Raw genomic sequence first — 22,174 nt, 5'->3', positions numbered from 1 at the left:
AAAAGCACATTTTCTTTTCCTCTCAGTTATCTTCTTAGACAGATCATCAATCATGTAATAATTCAACTGATCAACAACACATCAAAATATTTGGGGTAACTAGCACATTTCATTATTATGAAAGCACTGGCCTTGGTTCCAGTTACTGTCTTACACTTAAAGCAGAGATTGAAACACTTTATTATGTTTCAAGAACACTTTAGCAGCAGCTCAATGCACAGCAGTGGTCAAAAAGGCTAACAGAATGTTAGGAACTATTAGGAAATGGATAGAAAATAAGACTGAAAATATCATAATGCTACTATATAAATCCACAGTGCACACACACAATTAACCTGTGGAACTCATTGTCATGGGATGTTGTGCTGGCCAAAAGTGTAACTGAGTTCAAAAAAGAACTAGATAAGTTCACAGAGGATAAGTCTATCAATGGCTATTTGTTTTAATGTACTTCATATTTTAGAATTTCATATTGCTTTAAATATTGCTATATTGTATCACATCTTTTATTTACCTGTTTTTATCTGGTGTATCCTATTTGCATTATCCCTGTTGATTTAATTGTTAATTGGTTTCTTTTTTCATTTTGGATATTTAAATAAATGTTTCTTTATTTCAAAGTCACATTCAATTATTTATTTGGAGACATCCTTTAGTGTATAGGGAAAATAATTCTTTGTAAAATTTAAGTGGTTACTCCTTGAGTGCAGTCTCATTAATAATCATAATCAATAATTCCATCTTTTGATTATCCTGCATTCATCATATGAGAAGCAATTAATTAGTTATTCCATGTAATTAACTGTTGGTTCTCCCAATTATCAAGTTTGATCATTGTTTGTTTTCTTTAGGTAATTTTATTTTAAAAATTACCTGGTGCCCAACCTCTTTCTATCCCACAGCACCCTGTGTCTGATCATGCTTTTGCCTCTCAGCATCAGAACAATGCAGACTCTTCAACCTACCCACATAGCTAAAACTCATTCAAATCCCACACATTAACTATATTTGAAGATTTGTTTTAGAATTAATAGTACTGTTTGCTGTTATTCTTCATAATTGAAAGTTTCTTATTCAGCAGGGGCTGACATATAATGTTCTTCCATTTCAAACTGACTGCCACTCTGTTATTGCTGTCCATGAGAGCAAGGCCTCAGCCTGCCCTTAGCTACTTATTCCAATAAGAGTAAAAGCGAAGCTGCCCTCAGGGAAGGTGTACTCAATGTCAGAATAGGGGACAATGCACAGTTAAGGCAACCAAATAACCTTAACTCTCCCTTGTGTGCCACTACGAAGGGAGAAAATAGAACAAATCTGTGTCTTTACAAATCAATTTAATTTAATCTAGCATTAGAAATACTGATGCACTAATCATATTTGTATGTTGATTGCACAGCATTATGCAAGTTAATGTTAAGGTTGCCTTAACTGTGCATTTCCATACCTTCACATGTTTGGATTTCTTTTCACTTTAATCTTAATTCTGAATTTTCTGAGTTTGTAATGCTTGTTTTTTTAATAATTACAACATCCCTGTAATGCTTAACTGTTAAATTACTTCTATGCCCTCAACCTTTCAATTGACTTTCAATAGGATATAGGCTCCTAAATCATGTAGGCACTTTTGAAAATGTTATTCTAAATTAAACTGGAGTTAACACTGAGGGTAAAAACATGACAGGTGTGGCAACCTATAGTCTCACTCCTATTGAGACCCATAGGAGATAGCAGCCATCACTTGCTTCTAATAGATTCCCAGATAAAAACTATGTGTAAAAATTTCCCAAAGCAGCTAAATTATTTGTGAATTTAAGTCCCATTAATTTATGGACTTCCAATGTGACTCAGAATCCTAACTCACTTAGGCACTTTTATGTATGTTACACATAGTTTCCCTCTGGGAATCCATAAGAGGCAAGTGACTTTCAAAAGTGAGCCCAAGCTACATAGTTCAGATCCTAATCCAGATCTAATCCAAAATTTGGGAGTATTTGAATCCAGAGTTTTGATTTGACTCTCTGATAATTTTCCCTATACACCCACCATTTACTTATCCCCAAAACTGTCCCTCTTTCTTCCTATTGCACTGTTTTGTCTACTGTTCATTTTTTCAGAGTCTCTGAACATAGGGGTTAGTTTTAGAAAACAGATGATCATGTGTTTGAGCTTTGAAATATATTCTACACTGGAGAATGGAAATGACAAATGAAGAAACCTAATGGACATATATATTTTCATTTTCCATGGCACCTCATAGTAAAATTTGTTTATAAAAGCCACATTCAGGGCTGGAGAAGAAACAACTTTCTAAGCAGATGATTTTGCATCTGCTGTAGAATCAAAGCCAAGTACCAGAACAGTATACACTCAAAACTCGTAACCTGGTTATCTCTTTACAAAAATGGTCTTTATGGCAAGTTACTTATCAATTAAAAAAACAACAGCCCTGTGCTATAATACTTCCAACCGCCATAGGTCCTTGGAGAAATCTTAGCTGTTCAACTGCCAATAAAATCAAGCTTCTAAACATAAACTTTAAAAGGTCTACAAAGACATTCTGTGGTCAGGTTGGGCAAAGGCAAACATATTCTTAGGCACCTGAAAGACAGGCCAGAAGTGAATATATGCACAAGCTACGCAAAGCTCTTATCCTGTTACAGTAGTTGACTTTGGTTTCTAGGCTCCGCTGAATGGACTCAGTGTTCTGTCTAGACAAACACTATAAGGGTTTAAAGTAACATACTGCAATGTGCCTCATCGCTCCAGTCATCACAGTCATTGTAGCCATTACATTGCAGTTTCCCGGGGATGCAGATTCCACTGGCACATAAGAAGCTCTCATCTCCTCCGCACAGCACTGGGAAGGGAAGGGAAGGGAAGGGAAGAGAAAGGAAAAAACACAGGATAAGCTTTTCAGATTTTAAAAAATAACATTATAAGCAATATCTGTTTTGAACATGTGTCATCCATTAGAAGTGTATTTAAACAACAAACTCACGATTAATCAGTCTTAATTAGAGATGGGCTGGAAAAGTGGAATTCAGATGCATCCATATTGAAGATGGGCAACTGCTGATATGTTTAGGATGCATTTAGACCTATTATTATGTTATATATTTTCTCTGTAAGGCTTCTGTCCTTCAATATATATACACTCTTCTTTGAGAGAGCTGTTTGGTTACTAGTATCAGGGGGTAGCCGTGTTAGTCTGTATCCACAAACACAACAAGGAGTCCGGTGGCACCTTAAAGACTAACAGATTTATTTGGGCATAAGCTTTCGTAGGTAAAAAACCTCACTTCTTTAGATGCGAAGTGAGGTTTTTTACCCATGAAAGCTTATGCCCAAATAAATCTGTTAGTCTTTAAGGTGCCACCGGACTCCTTGTTGTTTGGTTGGTTACTGATAACCACTGACATATATTGATCAGAACCCTTGGAGAGAAGGCAAAGCACAGGTGCTGGATATTAGTCATATCGGCCACGATAAACTCAACAAATTGCCGGGGAGCTACAGCCTAACTCCTGGTGAGAAGGGAGAGGGATGCGGGTCCCAGCCCAAAGAGAGGTGACAGCTAGAGGCCTCTGACCTGAAAGGGCATTCCTTAAGCATTCCACAGAGGAGGGGGCCACAGGTGCAGTTATCCCAAAACTGTGACAATTATTATTTACTTTGCAGTAATGTCTAGAGGCCCCAATCAGGGGCCAATGTTCTTGGCATACCTAGATGCAGATCTGCACTGGAAAAGTGGAAGCAGTGCATTATGCATCCAGAGGACATTGAGAGAGTAGTGAGCAGCAGCTCTTCCTACATCTTTAGAAAAGGTGTAGCAAATGTTCCCACCTATTGCTACCCTGCCAGCTATTACTACCTGCGACTACTAGGTTTAAATCCCATGGGGGAATTGGTTCCCTGACAGGCAGGAACACTTGAATTAGGTCTTTTGGAAACCTAATCACTATCAAATGAGAAGACTGTGTGATTCTCTGCCAGTGGGTCGTAAACTGAGATGGTTGCCAAGTGAACCTTGACAGAGCTGAGGGACAAATTCTTTCTTTTTAGCTCAAGTAACTAGTGAAGAATCTGCAGGATCGAGGAATAATGTGGAATCAATGAGTTTTGGTGACACTAGTGGGAGAATCTCATCCATTTTGCCAGGTGAATTTTTGTCTTCTACTTATCAGAAGAGCAAGACTGCTGCATTGATGACATCCATCTAGTCACCATGCTGTGAGGTGCAGGGACAGTAGATTTGGATGTAGGATCGGTTCTGGTTCTGAGACAGCAGGTCTGGGAGCAGAGGTAAGTCCTGGGATGGGATACTGACAGGTTCAATAGACCTGTGAACCAGAATTGTCTTTTCTTGCACCACTGTGACCACACGGCAGGAAGGGGTGCATGTAAAATAATTCCGCACCCGTAGGGGAGGCACTTGCATTGTGAGATATAGGCAGTGCCAAAGCAGGCATCTCCCACAGGGTTCTGGCATGGTGCTCACTGACAGGGAGGGCTAGCTTTCCTGCAGAGGAACACTGATGTATATCCACCAACTTACATGTCTACTGCTTTACTTCCTCAACAGGGATTTGGAGGTCCTAGGCCATCCTTTTTAATAGGTTTTAGATAGCCTTGTAGTCAGACATTTCTGAGACCAATGGTGGCACTAAAGCAGCCTCATCTGGGACAAAGAGGAAAGGATTACCAATGCCGGAAGGTCTTCTCCTGGTGCCTGTTCTTCCATTCCTTCCTCTTTTGCTTGTGGCTATACTGGAACCCAGGAGAGGATATAGGGGGAGGGGCACTGTTAGGATCTCTGTGTGTGCAGTGCCATGGAGCAGATAGTCTTCTGGTGATACAGTTGCTCACTCACACCAAGATTGCTCTGAGCCAACTAGAGTCCCCAACAGGGCAACATGGGAATTGGTGGGTAAGAGCCTGGTGGCCAGGGTGTAGGGAATCATGAACGCAGGTTCTGTGGGTCCCAGTATCTCTCTTGTGAGAAATTTCTGGACTCTCTATAAGATGTTGAGGGCTGTGGTGAGAATCTGGGGCTAGGTCTACACTACCCGCCTGAATCGGCGGGTAGAAATCGATCTCTTGGGGATCATCGAATTATCGCATCTCGTCGGGACGCGACAATCGATCCCCGAATCGACACTCTTACTCCACCAGCGGAGGTGGGAGTAAGCGCCGTCGACTGGGAGCTGCGGAGGTCAATTTTGCCGCCGTCCTCACAGCGGGGTAAGTCGGCTCCGATACGTCGACTTCAGCTACGCTATTCGCGTAGCTGAATTTGCTTATCTTAAATCGACCCCCCCCGCCCCCTGTAGTGAAGACCTGCCCTGGGTGAGTGAAGATGCTGCTGGTATCAATCTTCCTCACCCTCTGAGTCTGAAGATAAAGCTGAAGAGAATGTATAACCCAGATCCGGGTGGTGCTGTGGCCTTTGGGCTGATGAAGCCATCCTAGTGGATAAAGTCAGAGCTGACTGTAGTGCTAAAGTTGACAGAAAAGGGGACTGTGGCTCCAGATGTGCCATCTGTGCAGGTCCATCAGTACAGATCACCTGAAGAATGCTGTGTGGGGTTGTATAGGTGAGCCGTAACCAAGTTTTCTCAGGGTAGTATCACAATCTTTGTCATGATGATGGTGCACTACCCCAATCAACCTGATTCAGGTGCTGAGAGAGTCAGTGCCAGGGCCACTGAGGCAGACGGTGCTGGGGTCAATCCCAAACTATTTCCCGAAGTCCCAGATTTCAGTGCCAGGCGTTTTGGTGCCATACAGTCAGAATTAGCCTGGGACTGAGATTTGGTGGGAACTGGGCTGGGCTGTGAAGTCTCACATGATGTTCACTACTGTGGGGTGGTTTTCCTCTTAGAGGAAGCCCTGGTAGGTGATCTACCTTTGGAACTTCTAGATGCTTGTGGTCTGTCTGAGGACGATGTTCTCATCATCGTTTGATCCGGGGCCCTTGAAGGCAATGAGCCTGTGCTCATGTTCTTGGATTGTGAAGGTCCAATGAGCCCAATTCAGAAATGGGTCTCATCGATTTAGTCATTAGGAAGACCTGAAGGTGGGCCTCCCTGTCTTTCCTAGCCCAGGAGCTGAAGGAATTACAAATGGCACATTTACTGGGAATGTGGAGTTCTCCTGGAGCAATAGAGACATTTTGAGTGTCCGCATGAAGCTGGAATAGTTCCCTTGCAGGAGTGGCAGCATTTGAACTCAGGAGAACTGGATGACACCATTCCCGGCGACAAGTAAAAATGCTAACAACTAAAGGTTGCAACAGGCAACCGGATGAATAAATTACTAAAATGATAAACTAAATTGAACTGTAAAAAAAAAACAATTAGCTATGAAGTACAGATGAAAGGCTAACAGTCTTTTGGACAGTGAGGCTCTGTCCCTAAACTGGGAAGTGGCGAGAGGAACTGAATAATGGCAGGCGCATCTCGCCCTTATGTGCCTTCTCAATGGAGCATGAGGACTGAAAAGTGCATGCCCTTAACTATTTTTTTTAATGTGAATTTGGGAGAAGGAGAACATGAATGGGGGGGAATTCTGGAGGGTTATGTACAGGGGGGAAAAAACCAGAAAATGAAGGAGGTAAATAAAAAGATGATAAGATTAAAATAATATAAATAATGGGAGAAGATTTAAGCCTTGAAGCAGTGCTGACAACTCTGGCAATTTTTTCATGAGTCTCATAATATTTGAGGCTTTTCTTATAGTCTCAACTGTTTGAGTCAAATGACTATGTGAGAATCTCAACTTTCACGTAAAACAAAACAAATCTTCTAGCCCTATGGTTGCTTGAAAATTTGGTCATAGTGTAACCTAAAGATTCAAAAATTAGAGAGCAAATAAAAAGAACCAAACATTTATTTAAATTTTTATTCTTTTCAATCAATAATGATTTTTTTTTGGAAGGCCTGAACTTTTTTGAATGCTTGTGGAGGCAATACTGTTCAAATTTCTTCTGTAAAATGAAGGAGGAAAGACATATGGGCATGTTCAGTATCAGCAGTTATAGCATTTCTTCCTTCTACCATCTCACCATAAGATTGTGCAGATTAAGGACAGCATGTGGCTGTGGCTGTTCCTGCTTTAAAATTCTCCATAGCTGCATTTTTCTAAAGTCAAATTCATATTTTCTGTACTTTTAGATAAAGTTTCTTGTGTGTTTCTCTTCAGTGGCTGCAGACCACTCTACAGAGCCAGCTATGGTAAAACAAGGAATGAATGTAATGTTGCATTTTCCACCTTTTGAACCTTATGCTTGAGCAAAGGTAGCAAAATATATTTTACAATTGCACAGCTAAGAAGTGCAGCTAATAAAAGCTGTGTTGAAAAATTTTCATTACAGTTTTTTAAAATATATTTTTAATTCTTTATAAAGTAATAATAAATGTTTACATTGTGTGTGTTTTATGCAAAGTCAAATAAAGTAATTCAGAGGGGGGAAAAATTCATGTTACAAACTTTAGTAACATCCTGAGTTTCCCTGAGTGAAATTCACCTTTGCACAGAGCACCAGAACAATGCTAACACACCACTTAAAGTCCCGTAAATCACTAACAGTTCACATTTGTTATGGTAAGTTTGCTTCAGATTTTTGTTTTGTTTAAATAGAGTTTTATATTTCATAGAGCTTGAAGTCAGAAGGGACCATGAGATCATCTAGTCTGATCTGTATATCATAATCATTACATTTACCAAAGTATTCCTATATTAAGCCTAAATACTTTAGTCAGACCAAAACATTTCAGGGTGCAGGTAACTAAAGTGTGTGCCTCAGGCCAAGAACTCTGATAGCCCCATAAACAGCAGATGTACAGGTTATCTATAGGAAACGGGGAAACAGCTGAGTAATCTGTATTTTAGGCACGTTATAGGCAAAACGTCCATTGATTTCAATGGTGCAGACTCAGACCTAAAGCCTATAAGTCCCACTTAATCCACTATAGGTACCCTTCTCTTTCTGCAAATTTTTGCAAACAAAATTTCATTTGCATGATTCTTTATGGAAAAGGTGGCAATTCAAATACATGCAGAGGGAGTTCATCATTTTCATTTATTTAAATGTTTATGAATACTTTTTGAAGTATTGGGGCCAGGGGTACGTAATATTTACCCAGCTCTATGCTATTCTATCTAGTCAGAGTTATATTCAGTTCTTAGGGTCTGTGTTATACATTACATTAGCAAAAGAGGGGAGGGAAAATTTTATATGGAAACACAGGTAATCAAAATGTTGTTTTCCACAATGTTTCATCCACAACAGTGAGCCCAGCAATGCTGCTGTGTATTTTCATATTTACACATTTAAAGAAGAAGAGACTTATGATTTAACCCCTCTTGCTTGACTGATGTGTAGTACTTAAAAGACAATTGCTATGAATAGGGCCCTACCAAATTCACGGACCGTGAAATATGGTCTCCCCCATGAAATCTGGTCTTTTCTGTGCTTTTACCCTATACTATACAAATTTCATGGGGAGACCAGTGTTTCTCAAAATGGGGATTCCTATGGGTGGGGGGGCTGCAAGGTTATTGTAGGGGAGTCACAGTATTGCCACCCTTACTTCTGCGCTGCCTTCAGAGCTGGGTGGCCAGAGAACAGCAGCTGCTGGCCAGGTGCCCAAATCTGAAGGTTGCGCCCCGTCAGCAGCAGAGTAGAAGTAAGGGTGGCAATACCATACCATGCCACCTTTTCTTCTGCGCTGCTGCCTTCAGAGTTGGGTAAGGACCCCATTAGTTACAACACTGTGAAATTTCAGATTTAAATATCTGAAATAATGAAATTTATGGTTTTTAAAATCCTATGACCATGACATTGACCAAAATGGACCATGAATTTGGTAGGGCCCTAGCTATGAATTATGAGGGCCAGATTTCTTTTTATTTGATCATGTTGCCAACTGTCATTTTTCAAAAACTTTATTCAAGAACTGAAAGACTCTAATATATGCACTAAACTGGAGGAAATGATTTACGATACCCCAAATTAGGCTCCTGTCAGAAGAGTTCTTAAATTCACTGAAAAACAAAGCACTTTTGGCCTTTATTATTTACAGTTTCCTGTTAAATAACAGGAAAATCACATTTAAAACTTAAGCATAGATAAACTTGATCTAAAAATTGTGTGGCAGACATCTATCTTGCAATCAGAGGCACTAAATATAACTTGAATTTTCTAAAGTAGGGAGAGGTTTCTTGGAACCTCCAATAGAAGATTAATTTGGTTTCTGCAGAAATGTTCATGCTTAGCACATACAAACAATTATAAAACAATTTGTTATTGTCCCAACCATAAGGAAATTTTAGCATGACAGTTGGCAATTAAACAATTGTTAATCTTCTGTTTAATAGCTTTTGTTATTACATCCCTGATATAAAGGTCACAAACATTTTTCACTTAAACATCTCAAAGTGCTTTACAAAAAGATAGTGCTTTACAAAAGCATAGTGTTATTTTACATATGGGGAAACTAAGGCACAGAGGTAAAATGACTTGCCCAAGGCCACATAGGGAATCAGTGGCAGTGTAAAGGGCGTTCATGGAAGTCCCTTGGTAAAATTTTACCCCCAAACTGAAGGAAAGGTTTTGGCAATTTCCCTGCTTCTGATGGAGTTCACCTGCTCATTCGATCCTTCTTCAGCATTGCTGTCAGATGCAAGCGCTCATGAAAATGCTTCTCAAGAGCAGACACTTGATTTTGGAAAACCATATTGCACAGAACTGCAGATATTTTTTAAATATTTCTTGGGGGAGCATACTCTTAGATCCCCTTGAGAAGTCCAGACCCCCTCATGAAGTCCTCAGACCCGAACCTTCAAATTACATAAACTGAACACTGTTACCCTAATGATAAACTCATCAGTATATTTTTTGGGATCCAACTATAAACTTTTTCAGGAAAAATAACAGGAGTACTTGTGGCACCTTAGAGACTAACAAATTTATTAGAGCATAAGCTTTCGTGGGCTACAATAAATTTGTTAGTCTCTAAGGTGCCACAAGTACTCCTGTTATTTTTGCGGATACAGACTAACACGGCTGCTACTCTGAAATTTTTCAGGAAAGTAAAACTTTATCCAGGTTTACTAAATTCTGCTTCCTCGCTTGGTTTTGGTTGAGAAAAATCTTAATTTTTTTAAAAAATGAATGGATTCCCCAGTCTCTCACCCTTCTCACTGCAAACACATACTTGTCTGAAAGTTGGAGTATGGGGAGGTTTTTGTTCCTTGCACTGTACTTCTAATGTTTTATCCAGATTAACTTTAAATGTCTCAAATGACGGAGGTTCCACCTCTTCCTTTGAGATACTATTCCACAGTTTTATACATTATCTCACTGTCAGGATGTTTTCCCTGCTATTTAGTCTAAGTTTTCTCTTTCTTAACATCAACCTATTACTCTTCATTATAACCCAATGTGCCACACTAAATACATAATTTCTCTCACTCCTTCATGCTTCAAATATTTGTAAACTGTTATCATATCCCAACTATACATACAAAAAGATGGGATCTCAATTACCCGTTACCACTCAAGAAAGAGATCTTGGAGTCACTGTGGATAATTCTCTGAAAATATCCACTCCATGTGCAGCAGCAGTAAAAAAGCTAACAGAATGTTAGGAACCATTAGGAAAGGGATAGATAATAAAACAGAAAATATCATAATGCCACTGCATAAATCCATGGTATGCCCAGACCTTGAATACTGTATGCAGTTCTGGTCACCCCATCTCAAAAAAAAAAAAAAAAAAAAAAGATATATTAGAATTGGAAAAGGTACAGAGAACGGCAACAAAAATGATTTAAGGGTATGGAACAGCTTCCATATGAGGAAAGATTAAAAAGACTGGACTTTTTAGCTTAGAAAAGAGACAACTACGGGGTTGGGGGGATATGATAGAGGTCTATAAAATCAGAAATGGTGTGGAGAAAATGAATAAGGAAGAGTTATTTACTCCTTCATATAACATGAGAACCAGGAGTTACCCAATGAAATTAATAAGCAGCAGGTTTAAAACAAACAAAAGGAAGTACTTCTTCACACAACACACAGTCAACCTGTGGAACTCATTGCCAGGGGATGTTGTGAAGGCCAAAAGTATAACAAGGCTCAAAAATAAATTAGATAAGTTCATGGAGGATAAGTTCATCAATGGCTATTAGCCAAGATGGTGAGGGATGCAACCTCATGGTCTGGGTGTCCCTAGCCTCTGACTGCCAGAAACTTCATCTTAGTATATATGCAACATGCCTCAGGTGGCATGTGACAAGGATTCATCACCGAATTTGGTCTGCTGATTGGATCATTAGCTTCCCCGGTCCGGGCTGGGTACCAATAGGAAGTACAACGTGAATGCTGATCCATGCTTCCCTGCCAGAAACTGGGACAGGACAACAGGAGATGGATCACTCAATGATTGCCTGTTCTGTTCATTCTCTTTGAAGTATCTGGCATTAGCCACTGTTGGAAGACAGGATACTGGGTTAGATGGACCATTGGTCTGACCCCATATGAACATTTTTCTGTTTCTTATCCCCCTTTTTACATCTTAGTCAAGCTATAAATATTTCATTTTGATTAGTCTTTTCTTATAAGTCTTTCCCTCTAGCCTTCTAATCATTTTTGTCACTCACCTCGGAATTCTTTCCAGGTTTTCAATCTCTCTGGTACTGTGGTGCTCAAAAATGAGAATTATATCCCAGGTGTAGCTGCATTCACAGCATCCAAATACTTAAAAACACTAGATTTAATCAATTTTCCTTTTATCACCACTCATTATCAAGCATATGGCATGTGAAAAACATGAAAAGACTCCATGCTTTTAAAGCTAACCTGGTCTTCTATTAAAAAAATTATTTGCAGAGATGTTGCAACTGCAGCTAGCATTCTAACCATGTGCATACAGACTGACTTTCTGGCACCGCCTCCACATAATTCTCTCCTGCAACCTATGCTCCTCCGCCCAAGTTCTATGCAGGTGGCTACATCTTTCCTTTTAACAATTTTTGTTCTGTCTTTTATGCAAGAGTTTATTGATATGCTGTTCAAACCAGTCTCTCACTTCTTGTCTGTTATTGCCGCTAGTAGGGACCCGTTTCAACCCCTGTTGTGGCCTTCATCCTGTTGAGTGGTATTCTGTTGGCTCCCTGTATTGCTCACATACCTTGTTTCTTCTGATTCTCCTATGTCAGGCCAGCTGATGGCGAAGGCTCTTTCAATGTTCTCCTGCTCCTGGCTGGGCCCCATTGGTCCAGGTGTGCCAACTGTCTTCTACTGCTCCACAGCTGCCTTTGGTTTTGTCTCCACTACTATCTTGAATCTGTAGATACCTCATACAGCCTGTGTGCTTTGCATGGCTATATGACTGTACCCAGATCAGCTCACCTGTGCGTAGTGTCTTCAGGTCCTTGGCTCCTTTGTTATAATGGGCTGCCCGCTTAGCCTGGCGTTCTCTTAACTGCTTCTGTGTACTGTCTGTTGTTCCTCCACTGGGCTGCAGCAGACTACCCCTCATGGACAGCAGAGTTTTGATTCACTCACCCATCAAGTCGCTGTGCTGGGCTACTACCTAGTTCCTGGGAGGGTGTATTGTGATGGTCTGATATTACCAGATAGAGATCCCTTCCTGCCTGTTATGCCTTTGCCATGAGTTTCTTGGCTGTCTTTACTGCCAGCTCTGCCTTCCCATTGCTTTATGGATACTCAGAAGAAGACACCTTATACTCAAATTCCGATTTGGTGCTGAATCACTTGAATTCTGCTTCAGTGTACTGTATTCCATTGTCTGAGCATACCATGTCAGCTAAGCCATACCTTGCAAAATGCACCTTCTGTTTCCTGATCAGAGTTCTTGCCTAGGTGTCCTCCAGATAGTCCACATCCTAGAAATCGGAATAGTAATCTACTGTGACCATATAGTTTCTGCCATTATAAGTAAGCAAGTCTTTTCTAAGGGTCAGGCTGGGATTTCATGAGGCCGTAGAGTCTCCTTCTGTTATCCATCACTATACTCTTTGCACATCATGTGCTGCTTCATGCATGCTGTCAATTCAGCATCCATGCCTGCCCAGCAGATACCATCCCTGGCGCATCTCAGGCATCTGTCTGTCCTCAGGTGTGAAGCATGTATCTATCTTCTACTGCCAGCTTTTAAATCTACTGGGATTACTGCTCAGTCCCCTTTAAACAAAATACTGTCTTGCATACAAAGTTCATCCCTCACGTGGTAATAAGGGTCAAGCTTCTGGGGCACATCTGCTTGTGATCTGGACAACTTTAGAGTATGAACTGTTGTATTGCTTGTAGTATCCCAACCAGTTCAGTGCTTTGTTGAATTGCCAGGAGCCTCCCATCAGAGGGATGGTAGCCTGTTGACAGACTTCTCCTGTTCCAAAGAGCCATCTGTGTTGTACTGTGGAAGGTCTGCCCTGCTCAGTATAATTGCCACCAGTAATGACTTCCCTGTGTAGTACCTTATCCTCAAATCATAGTGCTGGAGTCTCAATAACATGCATTGTAGCCACTTGGGTACACTCAGAAGTGACGACTTTGTGATGCTTTCTGATGGCTTGTGAGCCGACTGCATGTCCACCTTGTGCCCAAAGGTGAACTGATGGAATTGTTCCATTCCAAAGAGCCCAGACAGTAGCTCCTTTTCTATCTGAGCATATCCCCTTTCTGTGTCTGTCTTGGCTCTACTAGCAAATGCTATAGTCAGCTGGCTTTGTATTAGTGCTGCTCCTAGACCTCCTTCTGAGGCATCACACTGTAGCTCTAGCTGCTACACAGTGCTGTAGTACTGGTGCCTTACTTATGATTTTATTTTCTCTTTAAAATGCCTGTTTTGGGGTCTGACTACTCATTGTGTGTTAATGGTCTCAAGGGTTCATAGGTTTCTGTGTGGCCATCCTTATAAATCGCTGGACTCCTTTCACATCCTTTGGTCTTCATATTTTCTTAATGATTCTATGTTTCAGGATTCATCTGGAGTCCCTCAGAAGTCAGTAGGTATCTGATGAATGGAACCTCAGTTCTCTTGGGGTCCAACTCAACGGCATTCAGCCTAATATTCTGCTCCCAGCACTTATTTAGGGGTGGTCACAGTTTGGTACCATGTTCCTGGATTGTCTCCCTTGTCATCTCTTCCTCCTCCAATAAGGAGGTCATCAGCTATAATCTTGATGCACGGGAATCCCTCTGGTGCCTAGTTCGGTTTACACTGGGGCCGGGCTGATGCACTTAGGCATCTGCCCCCAGAGCTATCTGCCAAAAAGTATGGCAAAAGGTGTCAGGCAGCTGGATGGCTCATCTAGCTCAATATGCCAGAACCCATTCTTGACGTCACAAAAAGTGAACATTTCTGCCCTGGATAAATTGAGCAGTATGTCCCCAGTCATTGGTAAGGGGTTTGGGGTGATTTCTTTTCAATGCTCTGTTCAGTGGTTTCGGGTCAGTGCAGATTCTCAGTTTACCTGAAAGCGTTCTCACTGCTACTAGATAGCTGATCTACTCTGTGCTAGTTTCAGCGGGTAGAATGATGCCTCTTCTTTACAGGCTTGCCAGTTCTTTCTTCAGTGGCTCCACCAGAGCACATGAAACTCTGTGTTTCAATAGTCTCATGAGCTGCATACAGGGGTTTATTTCTAACTTCAGCTTCCTCTCTAGCTGGCCATCTCCTTGAAAAATGTCCTCATATTCTGTTATTCTAGACAGAGCCCATGGTGATGGTTTTCCCTCTTCTTTCATGTTGAAGATATTCTGGTCTTTTACTGTGAGGAAATCCAGGGCTTGCAATGGCCTGTTGCCCAGCAATGGGTGGTACTGTGTGTCAATGCCAAGCAATAATATCTGTTGTTTCATGGGCTTCTTATCAACAGTCTGCATTAGCCCACTCACCTCAGAATGGTTTTATTGTACATCACCAGCACTGGGTCACATTTCTCCAGTCTTATTATATTGCTGCTTATCAGTGTTTGTGAAGGGTTGGATCACAGAAACCCGCTTTGGGATTACCAGTTGATGTGCTGTGGCTACCTCTGAGTCTGTTTTCCCTGTCAGCTTAGTACTTCAGTACCCTGCCTGGTTTGAGCCAGACACGCTTGCCTGCTGCAAACCCAGACCCAGGTCTGAACTACGTCCCTCAAAAGCTGCAGACTTAACTGAAAACAGCTTAAGAAGTGTTCCTGTCTCCAACACCCAGATGCACAGTTCCCAATGGAGTCCAAACCCCAAATAAATCTGTTTTACCCTGTATAAAGCTTATACAGGATAAACTCATAAATTGTTTGCCCTCTATAACACTGATAGAGAGATATGAACAGCTGGTTCCCCCCCCCCCCCCGGTATTAATACATACTCTGGGTTAATTAACAAGTAAAAAGTGATTTTATTCAATACAAAAAGTAGTATTTAAGTGGTTCCAAGTAATAACCGACAGAACAAAGTGAATTACCAAGCAAAATAAAATAAAACACGCAAGTCTACAACTAATACAGTAAGAAAATTGAATACAGATAAAACCTCACCCTCAGATGTTTCCATAAGCTTCTATCACAGACTGGACGCCTTCCTAGTCTGGGCACAATCCTTTCCCTGGTACAGCCCTTGTTCCAGCTCAGGTGGTAGCTAGGGGATTTTTCATGATTGCATCACCCTTTGTTCTGTCTCACACCCTTATATATCTTTTGCCCAAGGCGGGAATCCTTTGTCCCCTTCTGGGTTCCCATGCCTCCTTCTAAGTGGAAAAGCACCAGGTTAAAGATGGATTCCAGTTCAGGTGACATGATCACATGTCACTGTAAGACTTCAAGCCTTCATTCCTCCCAGCCTGACTCACAGGAAGGCCTGCAAGCAAACAGAGCCATCCACAGTCAATTGTCCTAGTTGATGGGAGCCATCAAGATTCCAAACCACCATTAATGGCCCACGCTCTGCATAATTACAATAGGCCCTCAGAGTTATATTTCATATTTCTAGTTTCAGATACAAGAATGATACATACATACAAATAGGATGACCACACTCAGTAGATTATTAGCTTTGTAATGATACCTTACAAGAGATCTTTTTTCATGAAGCATATTCCAGTTACATTATATTCACACTCATTAGCATATTTTCATAAAATCATATAGAGTGCAACGTCACAGTGTTACTGGGATTTTTTACAGCTGGCTCCACAATCCATCCGGAATCAAACTAGTCATAGATTTAATAGCATAGTTACAAATGTGGCAATTGAATGGCTGGCAGCCTTCTTCTGCAATGCATGTACATTGAGAGCCTTTGTGTCTACTAAAATCCTCCTCTTCACTGGAAGTCTGTATGTTCTCCATCACAGCATACAAAACCGCTATTTTCTTCCTGAGCTAGCTGTGGAATCGGGACAGAAAGTGGTTCTGTTTCCACCCCTTGCACTATTGCCACAAATTGAGCATTTTTGTTTCTGCCTTTCATGTTGCTTTCTACAGTATACACACTGAACCATGGTATCTGCATTCTTTGGGTATGTCTACACTCTGAAGTTGTCAACAAAACTTTTGTCTTTCACGGGTACTTAAAAAAGACCTCCCGTGAAAGATAAAAGTTTTGCCAACGCAAGTGGCAGTGTGAACGTGGCTTTGTCGGCAGGAGCGCTCTCCTGCCGACAAAGCTAATGCCGCTCGCGGGACTGGAAGTATTTTGGCAGCAAAAATGCCGACAAAGTACTGACAAAAGTCAGTGTGTGTAAACACTCTTTAACAACAAGGCTGTGTCGACACAGCCTTGTTGCTAAAAGCTGCGTGGTGTAGACAAGCCCTCGGACTGTCCCTGTCTTGCTTGCTGGGTTCCTTTAGCTCAAGCCTTGTACTTGTTCTGTACTAGTTATTGTTTTGATCTTTTCCCTGGAGAGTTTAGCTGCCCTTGCTATTTGAAGGCACTTCTCTAGGGTTAGATCTGTTTCTCTCAAACACTCACTCCTGCAAGTTGGAATCACGTGTCCCACAAAGTACCCTCTCTCTAATTAGGGAATCCTTAATGTCTCCAAAGTTACATGTGGAGGCCAGAGTTCTTAGCTCTGTAACTTAAGTATCTATTCCTTTGTCTGCTTTTTAGTTTCAGGCAAAAAGCCCAGTATCTCTCTACAGTCTCATTCAGTCTAGGGCACAGTACTCAAACACCTTTATCAGCTGTTAAGAGTGTTTCAGACGTTAATTCTGCCAACAGTCTCTAGCTCACTTCTCATCTTTTTTCCCCAGTGAGATAGTAAAAAGTTTTACCTTCATTATCTCATCTTTATCCCCCCCATGATCAGATCTGCATACACACTCAATTTTTGCTTCTGTGAGGCAAAGCCACAGCCAGACCAGGTTGCTTGCTCAGCTGCCCCTCTAACAGAACGGAGAGGAACTCTGTGACTGTGCAGCTATTTCTGGTCTTCCCTTAAGTCAAGTCTCCAGGCAGAGTTTCTCTGGGTCGTGTCCACTGGCTCCCTGGACACCTACAAGGAGGAGTGGGCACTGTCCGGGGTTCTAGATCCCTGCTTTTGACCCTGTGACCCTCACTCCTGTTCCTGTTTTATCATTTGTTGTCCTGCAAAATTTCTTGAGCCCTATGTCCAGTAGCTCCTCTCCTTAGGCTGGGGCTAGGGGCCTTTAGATGTGAGTCCGCTTGCACCCACCCATCCCCAGAGCCTCAATAGGTATGCCTGCAACAGAGCCGCAGTGAGTCATCACGCAGGCATGCAGCAACAACTCAGCTGCACTGACTTACCCTTCTCACAAACCCTTCAGTGACTCAGCCTTCAGGCATGTGGCAGCAGCCTATCCCTGAGCACAGCCTGGGTCAGATGACCCCTAGCTCAGGTATTTTCCCAACCTCACCAAAGCTGCAAATCAGTCTGCTATACAACAGAACTACCTTTCCAGAAACCTTTCTGATGCCTCACAGTGTAACTGACTCTCTAGATTCAGTGGTTGCTCTTGATTCAGTTCCTGCCCCAGCCTTTCATGAGCCCTGTTCCATTCTTGTCCTTGCCCTACCCTGATCTTGCCCCAGCCGTGTTACCAACCCACTCCAGTCTTGCCTCCATCTCCTGATCCTTTCAGACTCTGACCACCCGGCTTCAACCTTTGGCCTACACCTGGACTCGGACTATAGTACTGATTTTGACTCATCTATGGACTCTGAGCTCGGTTCTGACCGCAGCCTGACCCTGGCCCTCGGTTCCAGTGCTACCCCTGGCCCAGTCCTGACCCTACATCCAGCTTTGACCTTTGCTCCAAACACTAGGACTGACTACCCAGAGGCAACACCTGACAGCTTCCATGCTTGTGCAAGGTTTTTTGTCTAGAAATCCAGCATTCCTGGTGATCTGAATTCCTCCATGCTGCCTCTTTGATCTGCTTCTAGGTGCTGGTTTGTTTGCCTGTTAATCACACTCTCTTTCTTGCTGTGCGTCTCACTAGACTGACCACTGTCACCATGTTTTATGTAGCACATACTGGGTAACGACATTAAGGACTACATGATTGTAAAATTTAACTGGTTCTTTATGGGGAAAAAAATGTACAGAGAAGTTGCAGCTAGTATTCTAGCCATGTGCATGCAGACTGACTTCCTTGTGCCCCCTCTAAACTCATCTCTCCTGCAACCTGTGCTCCTCTCTCAAAGTTTCATGCAGTCTGCTACAACGGCTATCTTAAAACAAGATACTCTTGTGGGTAGATGATCTTTTCATAAGGTTACTCTATATATGGTTTGTCACAGCATAGTGGTTTCCTAAAATAATCTCTTTAAAAATCCTTGAAAGGATTTATCACCTTTGGATTCAGAATTCTGTTAAATCTCTTCACAGCTGTAAATAAATACTACTTATGTGATGGATAGTACCTTACATCCCACCTCAACTACTGTAACATTCTTCCCTCCGGCCTCCACATACATACACATTGCCTTCCTTCAATCCATACAAAATGCAGTTACCAAAGTCATCTACTTTGCCTATCAATTTGATCATGTCATTTCCCTCTCTGAATCACTCCACTAGTTCCCAATCCACTAGTGCGACAAATTTCTGCTTCTTATCACCATATTCATAACTCTACTTATCCTCCCCTTGCCAAGATTCACATTGCCCCACTACTTTTCAATTCTAAAATGGCTCCTGACAATAGCGGTAAGTGGCTCATCCAAGTCTTCTTAAACCAGAAACCACCTTCTGGAACAATCTTCTAAAATACAATAGTACAACACAATAATGCACTATCATGATCTTTACCAGTAACACATGGTAACATATGCAGGACAATTAGACTTTCTTCTAATCCTTCTCCCCCCTAGATTAATTTTCAGTCAAATTAATATAGGATAGCTTTCCTTTGTTTTTTATTATCCTAAAATAAAACACACTGAATATTGCACTGTATCAAATATTGTCATAAGCTTGTCAAAAATTCACCCCATTTAATAAAGCAAAGGGCTCCCATTCATATGAATGAAACAGGATTGTCAATTTCTGCTTTGGATGTTACTGTGGTGAAGCCACATGTCAAAGATCAAATTAATTATTATACTGAGCCATCTGGTATCCAGACAACTGGCTGCAACGTGTGATAACAGAAGTCTCTAAACATTTACAGGCTTATGAATGATGGGTTTAACCTCTAGACTATCAAACAAAATTTTCAAAGAACAACTAGGTATTTTATGATATATTTATATAATAGTATGCCTCTGCAAGTGAAAAACAGTTCTGAAAGTTCTTCAGGCATATTTTAATTGATGGAATAATGTATTGTTAATTTAAAACAGTTGTTTAAAGTTTGCTGTCTATTAGATGAAGTTTTGCAAGCAAGTCATTATGTGAAGATTTACAAACAGATGTCCATGAACAAAAAAGCAATGTTTTATCTTTCATAACACTAAGCTCAATAGACCTCCAAAATACATATTGTGAAATGAAAACACTTACTCTAAATAATTTTTTGCCCTACACACAGATTGGAAAAATCAGCAAGAATTGATTTATAGCTATCATTTTTTACCAGTAGGCATGCATAAGTGCTACCCAGCAGAATAATTCAGAGAACATGGAAATAATTTAAAATAAGCAGCAGCTTCTTGCATGCTAAACAAACAGAAATTAAAATTAACGGTTCCTCAGAACTTCCAAACTCAACATTAAAACATATTAAGGGCCTAATACTGGCCTCTTTACTCTGAAACAAATCATACCCTACACAATAAAAACCTGTATTAAGGCCAGGAAACTTCATGAATTTTAACTTGTGTACTTTCCTACACATCATCCTGCTTGCCCTTCTTCCTCTTTGTCATAGAGTGGTCAGAGGGAATGTGGCCTGCAAAGGCCAATACAATATAGCTAATCACAGAGAGCTGTGAGCCAGAGGGAAACAAACCCAGTTACCATAATGGGAAGTGGTGCCCATTTTTGTACAAGTCCCCTTCACTTCAAGGATGTTTTGCAATGGGATGATTTCACCCATAGGCAAAATTGCCATTGGCTACAATGGGAGAGATGACTGAGTCAGGAAGAGCTAGATCAGGTGCTGAAGGTGCTCTAGCATAAATAGGCTTGGCAGAATTCAATTTTTTTTTATAATTTCAACAGATAATATTGATGTTTATTTTTAAGCATCTTTTTCAATTTTTATCTATTTACATTTTCACAGCTGTACAAAATTATGGGTTTTAAGGATCTTTTAAATTTAATTTGAGGGAAATTATGGGGAGCATCAGACAATAATTATTTAATGACAGACGTAGAGATTCAAGAGGATAACCATTAAAACACAAACTGTCAATGTCACATATTTAAATGTACAAAGCAAATATCCTTAAATCAAACTCTAATAAGTTCTCAAGCAATATTTTTCCTACTTTGCCTATCTGTAAATTTTGATTATCAATGAAAATATTTTTCATCAGTTAGTGTGTGTGAGTGGTACAGTGACCAATATTTAGCAATAAAAATCAAATCCTTCCAAGCCTAAGCATAATGTTGCTCAGAATTAAAGTTAAAAACAAAAAACAGTTAAAAATTATAAGAATCTTGGAAAAAAATATACTCTACAGTTAAACATTTTGGTTAAATAGTGTCATAGATTCAGCATTAATATCCACATAAGCTAGGGTGACCAGATGTCCCGATTTTATAGGGACAGTCCCGATTTTGGGGGCTTTTTCTTATATAGGCACCTATTACTCCCCACCCCCGTCCTGATTTTTTACACTTGCTATCTGGTCACCCTAACATAAGCAAATCATTAATTATTTGTACGATTTATTCATTTGTTGAAAAGTACCATGTAACTGGTAATTGTTGTGATAAATATTCCATGCACTTTCAGTTTCTGGGGAAAAAAACATCACACCAAACTTTTAATAACAAGTCTACTAGTTCTACAGTATATCGAAGAAGAAAAACTTCATGTAAATTTATTCTCTGGCACTTTATAATAATACATCAATGTGCTTTTAGAAGAGCTGGCAAAAAATAATAAGCATTTTCTGCAAAAATATTTTGAAAGCAGCAACTCTTTTTTTTTTCCAAAAATTTCCAAGGAAGTTTTCAGCTTTTTGATGGGAAAAATAAAAAAATATATATTTAGTTTTTGAAAACTGTGGTGGGATGGCTGCCCCAGACAGGGAGAAGAAATGGATTAAAAGCAGCATCAGGGAGGCTGCGCAGAACCCACGAATGAGGAAAGGGCTTATTGAGCCCACCAATAGGGGGAAGGCTTGCTGAAGCAGCCAATTAGGGCCGGCGAGGGCCATATATAAAGGGCTGCTCAGCAGAGCAGAAGAGAGTCTCTCCCTGGAAGGCAAGGGAGGAGGACTAGCTGCCTGAAGAAGTGCCATAGCTAGAGCAGTGCTGGGCAGGGACAGCAGAGTGTGAGGGTGAGCTGCTGGCTGATCACTGCTAGGCTGGGGCCTTGTTACAAGAGCTGAGAGGGTGCTAGGGCTACGGGGCAAGCGGCCCAGGGAAAATAGGCATCAGGTTGGAGGAGGGCAGTAGGTGGCTGGGTCCCTGGGTCGGGAACCAGAATAATGGGCGGATCTGCCCTCCCCCTGCTTGCACCCCACTTGCCAATGAGGAGAGTGGCCAGTATCCAGACTGCAGTTTGCCCCTGAGGCGAGGGG

General features: G+C 41.1%; 1 protein-coding gene across 1 annotated transcript in view; it reads right to left on the bottom strand.

Annotated features, from left to right (window-relative positions):
* CORIN (corin, serine peptidase) overlaps positions 1-22,174 on the bottom strand; it is a 274,936-nt gene that overhangs the window by 120,012 nt on the left and 132,750 nt on the right. Inside the window, exon 6 of the mRNA XM_065405296.1 lies at positions 2,744-2,857. Coding sequence (XP_065261368.1) covers positions 2,744-2,857 — 114 coding nt within the window. The remainder of the gene's footprint in view (positions 1-2,743; positions 2,858-22,174) is intronic.

The sequence above is a fragment of the Emys orbicularis genome, chromosome 5, assembly GCF_028017835.1.
Source record: "Emys orbicularis isolate rEmyOrb1 chromosome 5, rEmyOrb1.hap1, whole genome shotgun sequence".
NCBI classification, from domain to species: domain Eukaryota; kingdom Metazoa; phylum Chordata; order Testudines; family Emydidae; genus Emys; species Emys orbicularis.
This window is presented reverse-complemented; position numbering and strand designations above follow the sequence as displayed.